Below are 22,254 nucleotides of genomic sequence, written 5' to 3'. Positions count from 1 at the left end.
AGAAATGTTAGAGGAAGAGGAGAGAACAGAAGATAAAGGGCTACCTCAAAGAAAGATAACGCCTACGATCAAGAAATCAAAGAACAGCCCCGTAAGCATTTACGAGGAGAAGGGAAGATAAACATCAGAGGAAAGCCAAAAGAGCTGAAAGCAGCTGCCCCTTGGGAATGGGCCTCAATTTTAGATACAATCTTTATTTTACTATTTGAATTTTTAAACTATACATGCGTTAAGCCATACTATTTTTTAAAATATAAATTTAAGAAATGTAGCTGAGATTAAAAAAAAAAAAAGCCAAGGGGCTGGCCCAGTGGCACAGTGGTGAAGTTCACACGCTCCATTTCAGTGGCCTGGGGTTTGCCGGTTCGGATCCTGGGTGCTCATCAAGCCATGCTGTGGTGGCATCCCATGTACAAAATAGAGTAAGATTGCCCCAGATGTTAGCTCAGGGCCAATCTTCCTCAAGCAAAAAGAAGATTGGCAACAGGTGTTAGCTCAGGGCCAATCTTTCTCGCCAAAAAAAAAGAGAGAGAGAAGCAAAAATCAAGACTCAACCTCTAGTTGGAGCTGCAGCTGCAATGACCCATTTATTAGAAAATTATATTCAAATATTAATTCTTTGGCAGGCATGTAACTACTATAGGATATTAGAAATGGAAACAAAATTCATTATCCTCATGTTGTAATACCCAACTACATTTTCCTGTAACTTGTGCTACTGCGTCATTTTAGCAGACCTCAAGGGGGAATTAAAATGGCCCCTGAACAAGGGAATCTGATGTGCTGATAAGTGATACTAAGTGAGAGCTGGGCCATGAAGGATGGCTCTACCACTCAATATGTTCTCAATCATTCTGCTGCCAGATCCAGCGCCACAGACTCCGAAGCACTATTGTCCTCACTGCCCAGCGACAAGCTGCGTGACGTGCGGAGGCAGGCAGGTTTTGATTCCTGAAAGCAGAGCCGTCAAAGTGGACTCTATGGACGCGATGGAGGCAGGTTCGCACTCAGGAACAGTGCGTGTAGATCCCCGCCCCCCGCCACCGCTGGAGCTGCCGTGCAGATGTGTGCCACAGGGTGCCGGGAGGGACCCCTCCACTAGGAAGGATCGAGGATGCTCGTGCAAAAGACCTGACAGACACCATCATCTCAGCAATCCCCCCACTCTGTCCGTGTTCCTCACACATCCTCCCTCTCTGGTCTGGCTTGTGACGGCGTCTTTTCCATTTTCCACCTGACCATCAGAGTCAGCCCAGGCCCACCTCTTCGGATCTTCCCGCATCTCTCCGTGCACAGACCCAGCTCAGCTTCCTTCACTCCCGGGCTGCTGATGACCTGAGACTCTCTCGCTTGTTTCCACAGGAGCAACCACAGCTGTGCAACAATTCAAACGCAAAGGCCACTTAAAGAAAGGTCTGGAATGCGGGGCAGCATACTGGACCGCCTGTGCAACTGCGATCCTACCAATGTGATACCTCTAAAACAAAAGACTTCAAAAAGCTTAAACTTACTTAAAACACAGGCTACAATGTCTAAATTCCATACATACTTCAGTCATATCTAGGCAGTGGGAGGAGGACGGGGAACAAGCCAAGGAGGCCTCCTGGGGGGCAGGAGAGGCTTTCAAATTCCAGAGGAACATTCCACAACCTGGAAGTTAAAGGGCACTTGGGGTGAATGAGACGGGCTGTTAACCCGGTATCCGTTCACGTTAGAGCTCTGCTTCACGCATCTGAGCCGGCGCGTCGTCAGCCCGCAGACTGACTCCCCGCTTGTCAGTGTTTCCAGCTGAGCGCTAGCTTCAGCGGCTTGTGCAACCACAGCCTTCGTGAGTGGGGGCCACCGTCTGACATCTACGCACAGGCAGCCCTGAGTTCTCCCATAGCTGAGAGAGCTGCAGCCTGAACCCAGTCCGTGGATGCTTCCAATCCAAGCCCCGGGGGTCCCGAAGAGGAATCGGATGGGGCGAGAAGGCGCGCCTTCTCCAGTCAGTGCGTCAGGACACAGCGAGTGGGCCCCACAGCAAGCATGGTCCCTGGATCAGCAGCATCAACACCACTCGGAAATTTGCTGGAAACGCAAATTCTAGGTCCCCACCCCAGACCTACTCAACCGGACACTTAGGGTGGAGGAGCAGCAATGTGTGTTTTAACAGGCCTTGCAGGAGATTCTGACGCAGACCAAGGTGGGGGAACCACTCCTCTAAGAGCTTCGGGGGCGACGTCTGACCCACACACTGATTCCTGCTCCTTGTGGTGGTAACTGCCCCTCCAGGGCTCTTACACCATACCTCCACTCCGATCCCTTCCCTTTCCAGCTTCAAAAACTAGACTTGGAACGAGGCTGGCAGGAAGTCCAGGTACGCAGACAGCCCTGGTCTGAGGCCGTGCCTACAGCCAAGCCGCCACTCTGGCTAGATTCCAGAGGGACCAGCTGCTTTTCAACCTCATTCCTATGCGGGGTCCAATCATGCATTTTAAGGCGCCTCCCCATTTTTCTCATCAACTTTTGTCAATGGCCATCGGACCGTCGCTCTCTCCCCCTTGTGTTCTGAGTCTGGTACGGTCAATGCAGAAAAGAAAAAACTCTGGGGTATCTTTATTAGTGTTATCTACGATAGCAAATATGAAAAAAAAACTCAGTGCCTGTCAAAAGGGACTGGGTAAATAAAATTGTGACATACTGATAAGGTGGGGTATAATCTTTCAGATCATGTTGTAGAAAAATAACACAGGAAAAGAGTCCACTCTACAACGTGATTTCACAACTAGATTAGATTTCAAAAAACTGTCACGATGAGGATGTAGTTTTGGCGGCACACGGCGAAAAGCCAAACATCCCCAGTTCTTGGCCACATCTGCATGCCCATATGACACTAGGCGCTCACCTGCCTCAGGCTGTCCCCCTGCGCATGCTCGCAGCTGGCAGAGAAGTGGCGTGAAGCGAGGGAGGGGGTCCGAGGAGACCCCGCTATCCAGGCTAGGCCCAGTGCGGGATGGGGTCTGCCAGGGCGCGACACCAGAAGTGACACTAATGTCAGAAGGGATAGGGGGCGGAGTATTTGGCGAGATGATGACATTTTGCTGATATCTGCAAAAAGGGGGGTAAAAGAAAGCACGGAGACTGCAAGGGCAGTAAAATACGGAGGACAGCCTCGACAGGAGGAGCTGAGAAAACCAATGAGGAAAACACACTCGTCCCCCTCATCAAGATCCTTCCTGAACTCGGTGAGAAATTCCTTCCAAAGAGAAGATCCAAAACAGAGGGCCCGGCTCTGCACGGCAGACAGACCGCCGCTTCAAAGTCAGGCTCAACATTTGTCAACCTTTCTCAAGTTTTCAGGATGCGACACAACAGGGACGATGTCACTGGCCTCCTTTCTGGTTACAGATAAGAACGGCAAAGCATCTGGTGATAGGAACACATGGCTTGTGTGAGGCCACCCCTCGCTGTCTTCATAATCCACACACACGGAACTAAGACAGCAGCACCTGACCAAAACAGGACTCTCTTCTCTCACCTCTTCCTCTCCAGTCGGAGCAAGCTCAGTGCATGGCTGGAGGCCTGACAGTGTATCTTTGAAAAGACCAGCCCATCCTTTGATTTATGACCAAGACCCACGCCGACTCCCACCTCCGGGTGTCTGAGACCGTCCACCTGACGGGATCCAGGGGCAGGCTGCCCTGCGGCTCGGCTCACGGCGAGCACATCCAGAGCGGGGCGAGTATTTCTGAAGGGGTGGGCGGAGGGAACTATACATCAATCAGCGCTCTCAGGCCTCCTGACAGCCGCGGCCACTGACAATGCACAAATGCACAGCCAGCCACTTTAAATCACGGCTCGCATCGCCTGAGCTCCCAGAAACGTGGCATACGCTAAATTATCCTGAAAAGACTATTTAAGAAAGAGATACAGGAAAAAGATCTAAAAGATATTTTCCACTTGCATATCTAGATTTCTGCTTTTTATGATTCTTACGTTCTTTTCCAAATTGATAGAATCCAGCACTTTGACCATTTTGTCCTAAAATTAAAACATCTATTTCAAAACTGCAAAATTTCATGATCTCTTTTCTCCTAGTCTATATTCTTATGAAAGACAAAGAACCAAAATTTCGACATCTATTCTTATGAACCTTTTCGTAAAGCTTTAGATAAAGGCGTAGAATACAGCCCCACTGTTTCCACACTTCCTGGCTGCATCACGCCCATCGCACCTGGATAAATTCTCTTGCAAGGGAACAGAAGGGACATTCTTTGTCTCCAGCTTGTGCCACATGCCTGGAAGAGTAGAAAGGTTTCCGCCCAGCAGAGGCTCCGCGGCGCCCCTCCAACCCCACCAGCAATTCAAGACACCGCGTGGGAGGGCCTGGGTTCTCGCTCGTTTACACAACCGGCCCATCGTGTGACCTTATTCACGTCATTAGGCCTGGGAGTCGCAATATGTCTGCTTTATAGATGAGAAAGAATCTTTCACTTTCCCACTCTCCCAACAGGGTGGAGGTCAAATGAAACAATGGCTGTCACACCAGCGTGTGAGCGAGCCTCCGACACCTCAAGTCCTGCCATCCCAGGCATCCTTCTTCCCTTCCTGCTTCCTTCCTTCAGAAAGCAAGGGCCTCCCATCTGAACTAAACTGTCCCAGGTATTATGAAGAACAACAAGATAACTCAGAAGTTCCCTTGAGATGCTTAGAATTTTACAGGAAACTATACTTCTATAAATGGTAGGTGATAGGAAAGAAACACAGATAACATGCTCTGAGAGCCACAAGGAGGAAAGATCACCACCCGCGTGGGCGGTCCAGGAAAACCTCATGGAGGAAGGCGTCTGTGAGCAGGCCCCTGGAATCCGGACAAAAACGTGGACATTTGTGGGTGATGGTGAAGAAAGGCCTGTCAGTGAAAGGGCCGACAGTCACAAAAGCACAGAGAAGGAAACGCAGGGAGCATCCGCAGGAAGGACCAAGCTGTGCTGCCCAAAATCCAGAACTCCCCGAGGGGGGAGGAGGAGATAAAGCTGGAAGGGCAGACTGGGGCCAGACCGCGGAGGGTCCTGCAGTCAGACTGAGTCCGGACTCCAATGCCACCCTGCCCATGAGCCCCACGCAGCCAGGCCCCGCCCGGATCAGCTCCGCCACACAGCCCAGTCCTGCTAACGCCTCCCATTCGCCAGCGAGCAGAGTCAGGTCTCCCGGATCACGCTCAGACTTGTCCTCCGTCACTCAGCTGGGTTCCTGAAGGTCTCCGGCCGGCACTCGTGTCCCACTGGAACCGATCCACTCTCCAGCCTGATGTCGAGGATCCAAAACACAACCTGACCACGCTCCTGCCTGTTTGGACGCCTCCCTGACTCCCTGTCCCCACAGACGCCCTCCAACACTCTCCAGAGGACACAAGGGGTGTGGTGACCCAGGTCCTCCCCAGGCTCATCCCCTGCCTCTCAAGCCCCCTTCACTCCGGCCGCACTGACCTCCCTGAGGCTCCTCGGGCCGCCCCTCACCCCTGTCCCTCTGCACATCTGAATCCACCGCTCCTGCCGGATGGACCTGACTCTGCCCCCTCTGCCTGGATAACACCTCCCCTTCTCTAGGATCACCATCAACAGCGCTCCGGAAGTGCTGGCAATGCAATTAGATCAAAGGAAACAGAAAAGGTTCAAATATTGGACAAAGGAAGGAAAATTAGCATTTGTACATATGACTATATATCTAGAAAACACAAAAGGATCAACCAAAAAAGAGTGAAACAATTGTAGAATTCAGTAAAAGAGGGGTTACAAAATTTATATACAAAAGCCAGTAATTTGTCTTTATACAAATGGTCACCAGTTAGAAAAAGTAATGTCAGAAAGTATTCCTTTCTCGGCGCATAAGAAAATATCTAAGAAAAAATTTATCAGGACTTGCAAAGGATCTATGTAAAGAAAACTTTAAAATTTTGAAAGACAAATCTTGCTTCCAGATAGCAAGATCCATTGCAGTCAAACGCCTCAAAGGCCTAAATCTTTCTCTGCTTTGTTCACTGACACATTTCAGGGACCAAGAACACTGCCTGGGACGTAGCAAGCACTCAATAAATACCCACTGAGGGAATAAATGCCTAAAGCAACCTAAACATCCAGTGTGATCAATCAAAATAGAGATGGGACTTACATTTGTACTCTGGGGGGACCGACAGAGAGATGAATCTTCCACTTGAAAAACACACACACGTAAGAGCATCTTTTACCCAGCAGATGAGCAAACAGTCAAGTACTCAGGGTTACTGCGGACATGAAGAACTGGAATACTCAACATGGTACTGGTGGAACCATAGACTGGTATTGTGGGGTTTTTTTTGTTTTTGTTTTTGTTTTGGGGAAGATTAGCCCTGAGCTAACATCTGCTGCCAATCCTCCTTTTTTTGCTGAGGAAGACTGGCCCTGAGCTAACATCCATGCCCATCTTCCTCTACTTTATATGTGGGACGCCTACCACAGTGTGGCTTTTGCCAAACAGTGCCATGGCCGCACCCGGGATCCAAACCGGCGAACCCCAGGCCACCAAGAAGCAGAATGTGCGAACTTAACCGCTGCGCCACCGGGCCGGCACCTGGTATTGTGTTTTGAAAGGGCAATTTGTTAATATCTATCAACATTCAAAATGTGTATGTTCTTTAAGCAATTTCTCAGCTGGAATTAATTTTACAGACATTCACACATTTACATGTAAACATATATCAAAGGCATTCCCTTGTATTACTGTTTGAAAACAGAAAAAAAAAAGCGATCTGACTCCGTCAGTAATAGATCTGTTACGTAAGATACACCCAAACACTGGAGCACCAGACAGCCACCCCAAAAATTGCAGGAAACCCTCAGAGGATGAAATGGAAGTAAGTCCACGATCCCTGTCAAAGTCCAGAGGTGAGGTGCAGGACAGCAGGTGAGGCACGATCCTGTTCGTGTTCTAAAAACATATGGTTATGCTTACAGATGAACACAAACACTCTGGAAGGTCACCTTCGGTCATGGGTTCAAGGGAGGGGATGGACAGAAGGAACCTTTACCTTGAGCAAAACAGAACAGTGTCTGTTGCTTTGTTTGTGCCATAAGCATACATTTACTTCCTCCGAAGCGGGCATCCCCTCTTCAGGAAGTGCCCTGACCCCTCCCGAGGAGGAGGCGGCCTGCCCCGTGCTCCCACGGCACCCGGACCCCACCCTGTCACAGGACTTCCCATACAATGGCCTCACTCGCTGGCTTCCCAAGTTAGCGGAGAGTTCCTTGGAGGGCCAGGACTGGCCTCTTGTCGTGCATTCTCCGCACCTGGAGCGCCTGACACACGGTACCCACGTAGTGAAGGCGGAGGGAGGGAGGAAGGGAGGGCGGGCGAGTCCTAGAGGAAGAGGAACCGGGCGGCAGTACACGGCACTACCGAGAGAAGGCAGAGTCAAGAGACGAGCAGGGCTGGCCAGAAAGAGCGCGACAGCGGAAAGAAGAGGGAAGTCTTGTTCCCTCACATAAAGCCCTCGAGGTCGGTGAGCTGGACGGCCAGGCACGCTCCAGAGCAGCTAGGGAGCGATAACCGCCAGCCCCAGAGTTCCAGGCATTTTCACCGGGAGAGGAGGTGTGGCCACTGCCACGGTGCCAGCACTGCCACAGGTGCCCATGACTCCTTCAAGAAGGAAGAAGGCCTGAGAGCAGCCCCTGACCACCCCGTCTCTCTGCCAGAAACACCCAGGGGCCTCAGCCACTGTCCCGAGCAAGTGACCGTGGCAACCATATGCCTCTAGATCACTTCTGCTGCTAAGTGCCCCCGCGGGGTGCCAGAAACATTAACTGAACTCATCCATGTCAAGCACTCAGCATGTCCCCGGCAGAGAGTAAGTACTCAAAATAGAAGCTGTTATTACTAAGTTGCTTACAGAACCTTCTCAAGAGTTCTAAGCACTATGCCTGCAAGCCATCAGCAAGTCTGATTTCCAAGAAGACCAAGGGCCCCCCATCTATCTCTGCAATAAACAAACACACTGTCCTCGTAAGCACGTTTAAAACAAGCTGGAGGCCACTACTTCTGTTTTTCTCACTTTTGTCATCATTTCAAAATTAAGCTGGCCTTATCAGACCCCGAGCATAAAAGGCACACTCTCAGCTTAGAAAGCTAGAATTTAAATACCCTTTACAAGTTGAGTACAATTCCCCTTTCTCCCATTCTAACAGCTGGACCGCGCCTGACCTGACAAGCACCAGAGTTCACTCACCACGGTCGGAGGGTCATTCCACTCTTCATAGGAGCTGGCGGCATACGGGTAGATCCTGTCATTGATAATCTGCAGGGTGGCCAGCGCGATGGCTTTAATGGACTGGAAGTACGCTTCCCAGAACCACCGGGCCTGGAAGGAAAACAACGCTGTATTAAGCGAGCAAGCGAGACCGCGTGGAAACACAGCTCACGCTGGGTCTGGGTGATTCCTGAGTCTAGGCCCCAAAGAGCGGGCAGCCTAGGGCACACGCTCCCTGCTATTCAGCGTGGAAGGATATTTGCACTGGGTAGAGAATTCTAGGTTAGCAATTTTTTTTTCCCAGCACATTCAAAATATAATTCCACTGCCTTCTGGCTTCACCAATTTTTTGCTAATAAATCAGCTGTCAGCCTTATTGCTGCTCCTGTGAAGACAACGTGCCTTTTATTTCTGACTGCATTTAAGCTTTTCTCTCTCTTGGCCTATGGCAGTTCAACGATGATGCCCCTGGGGTGGCTCTCTGTACTGGTCCCACTGAGGACCGCACAGCTTCTTCAACCTGTGGTGTGACGTCTTTCCCTGGATTTCTAGGAAACTCTCAGCCAATAGCCTTTAAACATTGGTTCAGTCACACTCTCCTCTTCTTCTAGGACTCCAAACACAGATCTATGTGAACTGTTCTCACCGTGCCCCACGGCTCTCGCTCTCTTTTCTGTGTTTTTCCTCTTTGTGCCTCGATCTGGGCGGACTGAAGGAAGGACTGATGATCCTCCTGGAGCAATAAGCCTCAGTTCTTTGTGTGTGTGTGTGTGTGTGTGTGTGTGTGTGTGTGTCTAAACCACTATTAAGCCCGTGTGTGGAATTCTTAATTTGATGTGTTCTTCAGTCCCAGAATTTCCATTTGATTTTTCTAAAAGTAGATTTCATATCTTTGTTGAAATTCTCCTTTTCTTCTGTTTTACTGAACACAGTTCCTGACTGGTAACTCCAGGATCTGAATACCAGTGGGTCTCCTTCTAAGATCTGTTTTTACTCTTCACTTGGTCGTTTGGTTTCAATTTCTAGCAGGCCTCTCAATCTTTTACTGGATCCCAGACGTCCTGTATTAAAATGGCAGAGGTTCTCGGTGGTCCCGACCGTTCTCCTCCTAAGAGTGGTGGGCACAGAGATGCAGCCAGACCACTTTAATCTCGTCAGAGGTTGGTTTTAAGCTTTGTTAGGGCCAACTTTCTTCAGCTTCCCTGACTGTGTGGCCTTCGGGGGTCTCTGATGAAAGCCTGGGGTATTTACCAGGACCCCTCCATCCCGCCGGCCTGGACACCAACCTGCATTTCCTCAGCACTGTGCACAACTGCTGAAATGGCTGTACTGCCTGTTAGGCTGCCAGCTGCTTCCTTCTGCAGGCTCCTTGGAGCCCTGCTCTGATCACGGGCACCCCAGGAGCGGGGAAACGCCTCGAGGGAAGACCGCGTGCCCGTTTTTCACTTACTTCCCTGTGGTTCCCTCTTTGCTAGGACTTTGTCCTTCACAGCCCAGATACTTTGGGAGACCCTAGCTCCGACCTCTCGGCCCCGTGGTTCTGCTGCCTTCTGCCTGGCCTCCACTCCCTGGACCTCAGATCAGAGAGCACCCTCAGGGGAAGCTGGGCGAATATGCGCTCGCTTCAGCAATTGTGTCCCCAGGTCCCCAGGGCACAGGCCGCTCTCCATTGCCTCTAACAAGCGTGTATCTGTTTTAATAAGCTTCCATGGTTCTGTTTCTTCTTTAGACAGGAGGGTCACCCCAACATCAGCTACTCTGTCATAGTCTAAGGTTGTCTGAAGACAGTTTCTCATCCAAGCAGAGTTTAAACTCGTCCCTAACAAAGCAGGATGTTGGTCTAGATGACTTTTCCAGCTTCAGTCAGATCCATGAGTCCACTCAAAATCAGAGGCTACTGGGATTTACGCAAAGGGGTGAACCTATGAAAATTTAACGCGAGAAGCTGGAAGCATAACCCGAGAGGAGGAGGAGGACACCTTGTCGTCTAGACTTGCCACTTCGGTTCTGCTTCCCGGGCAAATCCTCTGTTCAACAGTTCACGCCCAGGACGACTTCTGAGTCAGGTGACACTATCGTCTCCCCTAACGATGAGACAGCGAGGATTTCTCCTACTCAAAGAGAAACAGCAACAGATGTGGCTTCCAAGGGCACTGACTTCAGCGGTCCTGCAGTCCGCCATGTGGGTACAGCCCAGGCCTGCTGGCTGCCTGCTCCTGCCTCCGAGATACACCCCACTTACTCCAATCTCATTCCTGCTTCAAGCACGTTGCTGCTTTCCCTCCCGTCATCCAAATATTTACATTCCATGAGACCTGAGAGGATCTACGTCTCCGTGAAATCTTTACCGATCACCCCAAATATCAGCAGTCTCCCCTTACTGTGAAACCCCACAGCACCCACAGCCTTCACCGTATAGGCTAGTTCTGTTACACACTGTCCTATAATTGCTTTACTGTTATTTCAGATGATCAGTTTTCTCTCTCCAGCTACACTGTGAGTTCCTTAGGTGGAGAAACTCGGAACTTTGTGTTAGCATCCTCGCAGATGTTAGAATGTTTCACCTGTTGCAATGCAATTTTGTACCCATGATCTCATTTGCTCTTTATAACCAGCTTGTCACTCATTTGGGGCAGATACAAGTTTCATTTTATATGTGAGGAAACTGAGATACAAAGCTAGGAGGCAGCAGAGTCGCAACTCGAACCCGTGAACCCTAACTCCTAAATCCAGACCTTTCCCCACCCCATTCTAGAGCCCTGAATACCAGCACATGGTAAGTTTTAGGAAACGGTCCTTTTCTGAGTTGAAAGCTGTAAAAATTCACTAAGAAGCACGAGCCCACACATAAACACGCTCATCTTAAATGTTTACCTCCTTTTCTACCCAAATGGGTCCATCCTCCTGTGTTATTTCAAATCAGATTCCAATTAAACCACACTCGGACTTCAGCATTCCGAAGCTTTCTGTCCACGTCTGACCGCAGTGAGGACAGCGGCCTTTGGGATTTACAGGAACAAGGACTGCTAACAAATCCACCTAGATTACCAGCCAAAGGCACAAGCGTAGGACAGAGCTTCCAATTTAAGATGCCTCAAATCATCTCCCCCCATCCAGCAAGTGGCAGTCCCCTCGGAAAGGAAGCGAGCTTTGCCAATAATCACAGCTCCCCGCTGAGGATGAGGGGACTTCTCAGGCTGAACCGCTTCTGCAGGACCTCTGTAACACCCTGAAGCGTCTGAAGGCAGGATAACTCACAGCCCCGTGACCCAGCGTCAGGCCCCTGTTGGCAGAGAGAAAGGTGTTCTCAGCTACGCTGGCGACGCACGCAAGCACCACAGCTCCCAGCCAACGAGCAAACGCAAACGCTCACCACGTTTCAAGGTTGGTTGGTTTGTTTCCTACAACATGGGCCACACTTATCTGCAACTGACAAGTTTAAATGAGGATTCTTCAGCAGCAGTGAAATTCCCCCGTCACTCCAAACTGGGGAAGCTACACGGGTGGAGAGTTAAGTCACACGGGAACCGGTCGTACCAATGCAACCTTGAACAATGCGCTCACCCTGTCTGCACTAAGCAGACTCCACCGTAATTTCATAAAAACCGCAGATCTCAAAGCACAAGGACTACAGGGTTCGTAGGACGCTTTCAAACATGAGAGTTATAAAGCCCAACAGGCAAGGATTGGGCCAACTTAAAACTAGCATAAGCAAATAAGTACTTCAAATTGAAACTGCGACTTCAGTTTATACATCAATTAAATGTGACTGATTTCTTTGACTGTCAGTAACATAAAGCCAACAGGATTAGCAATAAGAAGTGTTTAAAGGAAGCCGGTGCAGCATGGTAGACAGAGCCGGGGCTATGAGCGTCTGGAACAACTTCCAGTCACTTACCCTCTCTGTGCTTTCTGAACGTCAGGTGGAGACCACGCCCCCAGTGAGACGAGGCTGATGAAGCTCCTGGCTCAGCGCTGGCGCAGAACACACAGTCAGAAAATGGGAGGTCTCTCCTCGACACCTGCGCCCGCCCTGCCCCCGTAGGGTCTTTGTCACCTACATTAGAACACCCTCAACACTGCTTTGGGGTGGAAACAGAGTCAGGGGAAGAGGCGAGACAGACGGGACCTCAGTGTTACACTCCACTCATCTCAATGCGTGAAGACAGTAAGGAGATCCAACCGGTCAGAGAACGGAGTTAGAAATAACGAAAACACATCAAACGGGAGTGTGACAGAACCTTACACTGAAGAGCACAGCAACCAATACCGTGTCCCTTCTCCCTTCACCTCTAAGACTCAGGGAAGAGGACAGCACTTCTCCGGAAACCGTGACAGTGGGAATACATCCGGTTTTGCTCGCCACTGATCTCCAGCCTCTAGCGCGGGGCCTGTCAGAGGGCAGGCAGGCAAACGTGGCTGAAAGAACGACTCCACCCAACAATACCCCCTCAGACTCACAGGCATCTCACGGAACCTTCCAAATCTTCTAAATACCAACCCGCCAGGTTAAAGGGGGAAAACCATCATTTAATAATCACGATCACATCTTGTATGCAGGATTTTAAAAGGTGAAAGATGGGGGAAGTGCACTTGAGGGAGAAGAAGGAGAATCTGTTCCTGGGTGGAGCAGCAAGGCAGAAATGGGACCACAGTGTCCCTTACATCGTGCACATACAGACTACGAGAGAAATAAACAGTTTTTAAAAATATGCTGTGTAAGTCTGCTACCTAGAAGTGGTCAGGATGTCTAAGAAAGCAAAGATTACACATAAGAACCCCAACCACCCCACAGCAGTCCAAGAGCATCTGCACCCCGGGTCACAGGGACGGCCCTCCAGTGCCCTTTAACCCATCAGAACCTCCTGAATGCGACCCGGGTCAATGGCTTCATTGTAGTATATTAAAGGATCTTTCTAACAAAACCTGCAAAATAAAACAAAACGATAAACCAGCCAGCTATGCTTCTGTCCCGAATTCCCAGTGGTAATGCCGTGCCGACACCTGACAGTAACATGCGACTGCGGATCAGCACTTGCGCGAATACTGCTCTCTCTCCCCGGCCCCAGCCACAGGCTGCTCACAACAGAAAGGATCTGCTTCCGCTCAGGACGTAGGAAGCCACAAGAGAACATGAAATCCACCATAAGAACGCGCAGAGGCCACCGGCTAACCCACAAACATCATAACTTGTCTTGGGCCCATCAGAGAGCCGTGGCCGTACGACAATCAGGGGAACCAAATTTCAAAGGAGACAGCCCCTCCAGGAGCAATGGGACACCAACTGCTTCAGCTTTGAAAGCGCACAGAGGGCAGAGGTGGCCGCCACAAAAGCAGCCCCGAGAAAACAGCTAACCTTGTAACCAACTCTAAGAACTGCGCCTGGCCAGCCGGGCAGTGTGGGGAGTCTGCACTCAGCTGCAAGCTCTTCTCTGTAGGATGTTCTCGAGAACGACGGGGGCAGGGAGGGAGATCAGGAGTCCCCCTCAGCGGCACACAGGTACAAACTCTGCCCATTTCTTGGCCTTTTTTTCATCCAAAGTAAAACCTTAAACTGCGGGGGGAGGAGCAGGAAACCCTCCCATCCCGCCAAGGTCCAGAGAGATCCACGGCCTCTGGGGGGAGCAGAAAGGCAGCCCGCCACTGGGGAGGGGTCGGAATCCTTCCAGCTCCCAGCAGACCACCACCGAGGGGGGCAAAGAGGAAGCCCCCTGCTCCCAGGAGAGACACGCCCCTGGCTGTACCCTAAGCCCAGGCCTGAAGACAAGCCATAGCAGCCTCCTGCGGGGGAGGGCAGGACAGCGCCCCCCAGCAATCCAGACACAGCGGCACCGCCCGTGGGAGGAGACGCAAAGCCATCCACCCATGAAGGAAGCACAGCAACACCGCTCAGGTCAGGCTCCGGCACGGACACACAGAGGTCAGACAACGCCGGGATGCTATTTTCACCGACATCACCCTCTCACCTTTATTTCTAAAAGAATTTTTTCCTGTATGTTGCATTTCATGTGAGGGGCAGGCAGGGATGAAGGGCAGAGTACGGCTGCTGCAGCAGGAGGAGGAGGAGAGGAACACTGAGGCACCCCTGCCCCAAGGCCCCAGCACACGGGCCTGCCGAGCCGGAGTGGGGCCAGGGGACCGGGAATCCCCGGCCCGCACACAGCCATGGGAGTCTACACTGCGGGGAGAAAGGCCTGTGTGGCGCAGGCAGGCGGGCCCTGCTGGAAGTGGAGGGGAGGCTGGAACTCTGAGAAAACCCCAGGACCCTGGTCCACAGAGAACAGGTGGCAGGAGGGGACCGCCAGCAGCATGTGGAGCCTGGTGTGCTGAAGGCGAATCCAGCAACAGCAAAACCCAAACCCACCCCAATTACACACCAGACAGAGTCAACCTCCCACACGCGCAGCCTGACAGCAGGAGAGGTCTGCCCGTTTCTGGACGTGACATGTACCTTAGCCTCTTCTGCTTTTCTACACACAAGGTCCACCACTCAGTCAAAATTCACCAGAAACAAACAAAAAACAAGAGAAAACAACTCACCCTCATAAAATAAAGCTGTCACTAGAACTGGACCCAGAGATGACCAAGAGGCTAGAACTATTAGACAAGGACTTTAAAATAACTATAATCAATATGGTAAAGGAGCTAGTGAAAAAGGTGCGTGACTTGAGATGGAAACTATAAAAAACAGCCAAATGAAAATGCTAGTGTGAGAGATGAAGAACTCCTTCACCAGTCTTCTCCACAGATAGAGACAGCAGAGGAAAGACACAGTGAACATGAAAATAGAAGAAAGAATTACCCAGACCGAAATGCAAAGAGGAAAGAGTGAAAGGAAACAGAAGAGGGCCTCCAGGAGCTGCAGGACGATACCGAATGTTCTAACCCACCTGTCACTGGAGTTCTAGAACGGGGGCGGGAGACACAGCAGCGGTCATGTTTAAAGAAATAATGGCCAAGAATCTTCTGAAATGAATGAAAAACAACAAAACAGAGGCTCAAGAAGCTCCGAGAGCCAAGACAGACAACACAAAGCCTTCCGCCCTCCCTCTAGAGGGTCAGGGAACAGCTGCTCATTCCAGAGGCAAAGGGCCTCTGCCTCCCACCACCAGGCACCTGGAGGGATGGTCTGAGCGCGGGTCTTCTCCCAGCTCAGCAACCCTGACCCCCCACCCAGCGCAGGGCAGGGCGGGAAGACACTTCCCCCCAGCACGGACTTCTCGGAGCTGGGTCTCAAGAGGAGGCTGAAAACCTCCAAAGGGGATTCCAAGTCTTTCCAAACACACATGCCAAAGGCTCATTATCTCCTTTTCACTGGTTTGCTCTGACAAAATGCAACCCAGAAGCGCCCCGACCTTCCCAAAGCCACTTGTGTGACAGGCTCCTGAGGGCCACGCTGCACCCGAGGACCGACCTGCTGTCGGGGTGACAGCGGAAGAGCAGGGAGCCTGCCGCCCCCCATGGGGATGCCCCACAGGCTGGAGGCAGTGGGGACGGGGACGGGCTCTAGTAACCTCCACGTGATAGCTGACAACCCTCCATGGGGAGGCCAAGGTATAGCCCAGCCTCCTGGTTTCTAGTTGAGAACTGCCACACAAAAAGCTGGTTTTGTTTCTTCTTTTGTTTTCCATTTTTATAAACATAAGGGTTACGTGACAACTCACTTAAAATCAGAGAGGGAAAAAATATCCACGAAACCCGTCAGAGGCACGTCTCCCAGACCGAGGGTTTTACATAAAGGCACCGTGCCCGTGTTACCAGTCTTTCCAGAGGAGAGGAGCCCACGAACATCCGATACACCTTTACTCAAGGATTCAATAAACACAACACACACAATTTACCTTCTCTAGAATAAAAAGGGATTTCTGAAACAACAAAGTTATACACCTGGGATTTATCAGCGCACTATTTTTTTCCTTAAGATATTTAGTTACATTTAAAATACCTTACTATATACATAAGAGAGCGCTTTCTTCCACTCCCTTATTCACGAAGCTACTTTATCTGCCCTCTCCACATGCATCCTCCACCTCCAAGTCTGGGATTCCTCTGGCGGCACTTTCCACCCTCCAGCAGTTTTCCAGCCTCATCATCTCAATGGTTGGAACACGGCCCTTCAGGAACCCACATATATCATACTCCCTGGAATTTCACACAAAGCCACAGGCATCTGTTCAGTAGCAGCAGCAGAGTTCATTTTACAATTTTTGGGAGGTGTAAATATTTATTTCATTATCATGCAGAGTTGTAGCTGCTGTCTTTTTAACTTTTCACTTTGAAATCATGTTAGCCTTAGAGAACAGCCGCAATGGTGGTACAGAGAGGTCCCAAATACCCCCACCCAGCTTCCCCTGACGTTAACATCCTGTATCACCACCTTACAAGGATCAAAACTCAGAAGTTAACGTTTAGTGAGTTCTATTAACTAAACTACAGAGTTTTTTCTTTTCGGATTTTCCCAGTTTTCTTCTAGGATCTTTTTCTGCTCCAGGACAGCACGCTGCACTTAGCTGTCATGTCTCCTTGGTCTCCTCCGGTCTGTGACAGTTTCTCAGCCTTTCCTGGTCTTTCACGACCTCGACACTTCTGAATAGTAGTGGTCAGGAACTTTGTAGACTGTCCCTCAATTTGGGTTGGTCTGATGTTTTCTAACTATCTGACTGAGGTTATGGATTCTGGAGAACACTACAGAAGGGATGTGCCCTCCTCTTCCCTTCGCATCGGGGTACGTGACATCAGCACGACTTATTGCAGGTGACGTTAACCTTGGTCACCTGGCTAAGGTGGGGTCCGCCAGTTTCTTCATTACAAGGTTACCACTGTTCCCATCCCATATTCTATTCGTTAGAAGCAAGTCACTATGTTCAGTCCATATTTAAGGGGAGGGTACTTAAGCTCCACTTCCTGGAGGAAAGAATATCAAAGAATTTAGCACACTACCTTTAGTGTCCTTGGAAGGGAGTAAAAACTATGAAATCGAATTCACTTAGGATTATAATCTTTTTAACCTAGTTTATGTACATATAGTGTGGCATTCTATTAAAACCCTTAAACCTACTGAGATTTGCGGCTGGTAGAAAATATTAAAACATTTTCCTTCCTCATTAACAATTTCACTAAAATAAAAAATCTGACATTGGCCTTAAATGTTAAGTTGAAGACTGATAAAATATTTCATCTCTTTACAAGAGAAAAGCATATGGACACTTTTTATTAAAAATCTTATTAGAGTTGAGCCCTCAAATATTTCTGAAATTTCAATGGCTTCTAGTCTCGCACTTTCACTTTACACTGACGCACACGCTGAACTATTGTATAAAATAAAGTGAGAATCCAAGTTGGTAATTTGGAAAAGAACGAAACACACCTAAGAAAACTAGTAGAAGTAATTAATATGAAAACAGAAAAAAGAAAGGAATTTGAATACAGATCCAAGAGCTTTCCATAGACTGGCTATTAAGAAAACCCTAGAGAACTGGCTAAAAACCCATCACAGCAAATGTGGAAGTTCAGTAAAACAGCCAGCCACAAAGTAACTTTCAAGATAAATAAATAAAACAAAACCCCAAACTCTCATATCCCAGAAAAACCCATTGAGATTTCAAACACACACACACACAGATACACACACAAGAATTACTGGCGAAGCTTTTCCCCATGACCCCAACTTCTCACAGTCCAGATTATTCTTGATCCTTCTGACAGACGTTAGCTGCCTCGCCAATAGCCATTACCTTCTTCATCTTTACTAACAACATCAACTTCAAATCCTAAATCTCCCAGCCTTTCTTGAAGCAATGGATGGCCACATGACACACTACTGACCCGTGAAGTGTCGTCCCTGGGTAAGTAAGTTTTGCTAATCACAAGTCTTGCTATGACAAGCCTCTTGGTTTTTACCTTTGCCTGTCCCTCTGCTTACCTGGAATGCACACATGGTTGACTGGAGGTGAAACAGATGTATCATAACTGAAAAGAAAGCCAGCACACTGAAGGTGACGGAGAGAAATCTAGAAAAAACCCTGCTCCCCGATGGCATCACTGAGTCCCTTCACCTGTCCTAGATAAGCTACTTCTGGATTTCTTTTAATGTGAGACAAATATACCCTTATTTCTTTAAGCAATGGTTAGTGGAGTTTTCTTTATATTCAGCTAAATATCCTCCTGACACCCTCCTCTTATGCAGAGACCATATGGACTCCGTTTCCGTAAACACAAAAACAACCATTATTTGCAGATGACAGGACTTTCTATCTGGAAGACTCAAGAGAATCAGCTGGAAATGTACAGAGTAACTACAGAATCCAGGAGGTAGATAATTACAAAATTTACATAATAAAATCAATAGCTTGATTTCTCCTCTCTTTAGGTTATAGAAGGTTGCAGAAGATGACCCCTGCTCCACAGCAAGAAAACACCGGACAAAGTAAAAATCTGAATTTTCTTCAGGACCAAACACTCTGTATCCTGCAACCCTCCTAAATCCACTCATTACTTCAGGACTTAGTTTGTAGATTCCTGGGGCTTTTCTGAGTATACAACCATGTCATCCCCAAATGAGGACAGTTTTTCTTTTCCAATCTTTACGCCTTTTATTTCTTTTTCTTATGCAATGTCTAGGACCTTCAGTACAATACTGAATACAGGCTGTAAGAGTGAACATCCTTGTCTTGATCTCAACTTTAGAGGAAAGCAGTCAATATTTCACCATTAAGTATAATGTCAGCTACGGATTTTTTGTAAATACCCCTTATCAAACTGCAGAAGTTCTTTCTATTTATCATTTGGCTGAGAGTTTTTCTTAAGAATGGCTGTTGAATTTTGTCACACGATTTTTTTCTATATAAGATAGATGGGTTTTCTCCTTCATTTTGTTAACATGGTTAATTTACATTGATTAAATATTTAGATGTTAAACTAACTTTGCATTCCTGATCTCAGTCTGATATATTATCTCTTTTTATATATTATTGGATCCCATTTGTATCATTTGGTTTAGGATTTGTGCATCTATGGTAATGTGAGATAGCTACCTGATGGCAATGATTATAATATGCACCATTATTTTATATAACACTAAGAAACACAAAGCTTTCAATTAAGACATGACAAAATGCTAAAATTATATCAACTGTAACACAATCTTGACATCAGAGATCTTAAAACATGAAAAATATGGGTCTCAGAATCTATTAAATATGGTACAGTGGTCCCTTCCCTCCTTATCTGTGGGGGGAGACATTCCAAGACCCCAGTGGATGCCTGAAACCGTGGATGGTACCAAACCCAATGCATAACTACGTTTTTTCCTATTCATACATACCTGTGAGAAAGTTTAATTTATAAATTAGGCATAGAGATTAACAACAATAACTAACAATAAAATAGAACAATTATAAGAATAAACTCTAACAACGTATGATAAACAGGACAGCTACTAAATGACTAATGGGCTGGCAGCACATGCAGCGTGGACATGCTGGACAGAGGGGTGATTCGCATCCTGGCCAGGACAGAGCGGGATTTCATCACACTACTCAGAAGGGCGTGCAATTTCAAACTTATAGTTTATTTCTCAGATTTTCCATTTAATATTTTTGGGCCGCGGTTAGCTGTGGAAAGCGAAACCGCAGATAACGGGGAAGTACTGCATGCACGTGCTCACTTGATCCTCACAGTAACCCTATAATTAACGCGTCTTTACAGATCAGTAACAAAGCTCAGAAAGATTAAGAGTAACTTGCTCCTGGTCATAAGGCTTATGACTGACAGACTCAACACTCAGAGCCATTCTGCCTGACACAGGGCCACGTTCTTTCCATCATGGCACCGTCCACAAACCGCCCTAACTGCTAAATCCAGAGGTGCAGCGAGGCTTGGATCCAGTGGGGTTTAACTTATTAAAGCTTTTCTCCAGCACAGATTTCTCTGAATGTCATCAACTCAACAGAACATGACTCTCACACGCCTCATCCAGGCAGCACCGTTAATAACACCACCCGTCCAAATTAAGTGAGGCAGGCCTTCTATAGTTAAGAACGGTTAAATGATCCCAGAGTGTCTGAACGCAACATATTTCCCAGGGAGACCAGGAGCCATGCTGTGTCATTAGCGAATTGAGCATCAGCTGGAGGACGGCCTGCACCTCAGACTCCTGTCTGTAACATCAACTCCCATATGTGCAGTAGAAAGAGCACCAGAGTAGGAAAGATCTGATTCTAATCCAGGTTCTGCCATTAAATAGTAAATAAATGCTGACAAATTATTTAGCTTTTCTGGATCTCAATTTCCATACCTTAAAATTGAAATAGGACCAAGTGATGTTTAAGGACTCTTCCATATCCGAAATTCAGTAATTCTCTCTCCAGCCAGATTTCTGTCTCCTCTACTCAAGAATTTTGAGTGTCTCCCAGTACTCCAAGGTCACCTTCTCTGCCTGATATTTAAGCTCCTCTAAAACTGCAAGAAGGGAAATACCCAACTCCAGCCCCTCTAGCCATCTTGTCCCACCTGTGGAGGGGGTAGAAAACAATTAACAAAAAACCGAGAAGCAGTGGTGAACTTCACTGTCCAGGGACTCAGGCCCACCAAAAGCCTGAGACCTAATCGCAGTATGACCCTGGAACACGTCCCCTCCCTGACACCTGACCACCGCACCACTAAGGGCCTGTTTACCAGAGCTCCTTCACTTGGTCCATTGTGTCCGGAATTCAACAAAAAATACAACTGATACTAAGAGGCAAAACAGTTTGAGGAGACTAAACAAGCATCAGAAGCAGAGTCAGACATGGCAGGGGCACTGGAATTATCAGACCACAAATTTAAAACAACTCTAATACGCTAAGGGTTCTAACGGAAAAAGAAGACAACATGCAAGATGGATGATGTAAGCAGAGAGATGCAAGTTCTAAGAAAGAATCATAAAGAAATGCCAGAGATCAAACACTAACAGAAATGAAGAACGCCTCTGACAGACTCAGTACAAGGACAAGGCTGAGGAAAAAATCTCTGAGCTTGAGGATATGACAACAGAAACTTCCAAAACGGAAAGGCAAAGACAAAAAAGATGGAAGAAAAAACCCCAGATCACCCAAGGACTGTGGAACCACTATAAAAGGTGTAACATACATATAATATAAATACCGAAGGGAGAAAAAAGAGAGAAAGGAAGAGAAGCAAGATTTGAAGCAATAACTACTGAGATTTCCCCCAAATTAATGCTAGACATCAAAGCACAGATTCAGGAAGCTCAGAGAATACCAAGTAGGATGGCTACCAAAAACACTACACCTATGCATATCATATTCAAACCTCAGAAAATCAAAGATAAAATAAATTCCTGAAAGAAATGAGAGGAAAAGAACACCTTACCTACAGAGAAGCAAAGTCAAAAATTATATCCAGCTTCTCCTCAGAAGCCATGCAAGCAACAACAGAGTGGAGTGAAACATTTAAAGTATTAAGATTTAAAAAAAGAAACCCATCTACCTAGTGTTCTGTACCCTGGAAAATTATCCTTCAAAAGTGAGAGAGAAATAAAGAATTTCTCAACAAACAAAAATTCAGGAAATTTGTTGCCAGTAGTCCTGCCTTGCAAGAAAAATTAAAAGAAGGTCTTTAGAGAGAAGCAAAATGATATAAGTCAGAAATTCGGATCTACAAAAGGAAGAGAACATCAGAGAATAGAATAAATGATGATAAAATAAAAACTTTTATCTTACTCTTAATTGATCTAATACATAAAACTTTGTTCAAAATAATAACAGCAAGAATGTAGTTGACTATGTATGCTTGTGAATAAAACTGTGTTTATGTATAAGTGAAATTATTGACAGCAATGATACACAGATGAGAGGAAGGAAGTAGGATTATTTTGTTAATATAAGGTAACTTCCACTATCCATGGAGTAGTATAGTGTTATTTGAAAATGGAGTTGGATTTGTTGTAAATGCATAGTGCAAACTCTAGGGCAACCACTAAAAAAGTCAAA

At 47.7% G+C, this 22,254-nt stretch overlaps 1 protein-coding gene across 4 annotated transcripts in view; it reads right to left on the bottom strand.

The window, feature by feature from the left end:
• Positions 1–22,254, bottom strand: part of EXT2 (exostosin glycosyltransferase 2) — a 145,679-nt gene that overhangs the window by 64,839 nt on the left and 58,586 nt on the right. For 3 of the 4 annotated variants that reach the window (XM_014861250.3, XM_070487567.1, XM_070487566.1), the window contains exon 8: positions 8,243–8,374. The exons of the other annotated variant lie outside the window; for it this stretch is intronic. In XM_014861250.3, coding sequence (XP_014716736.3) covers positions 8,243–8,374 — 132 coding nt within the window. The remainder of the gene's footprint in view (positions 1–8,242; positions 8,375–22,254) is intronic. 4 annotated transcript variants of the gene reach the window in all.

The sequence above is a fragment of the Equus asinus genome, chromosome 17, assembly GCF_041296235.1.
Source record: "Equus asinus isolate D_3611 breed Donkey chromosome 17, EquAss-T2T_v2, whole genome shotgun sequence".
NCBI lineage: Eukaryota > Metazoa > Chordata > Mammalia > Perissodactyla > Equidae > Equus > Equus asinus.
This window is presented reverse-complemented; position numbering and strand designations above follow the sequence as displayed.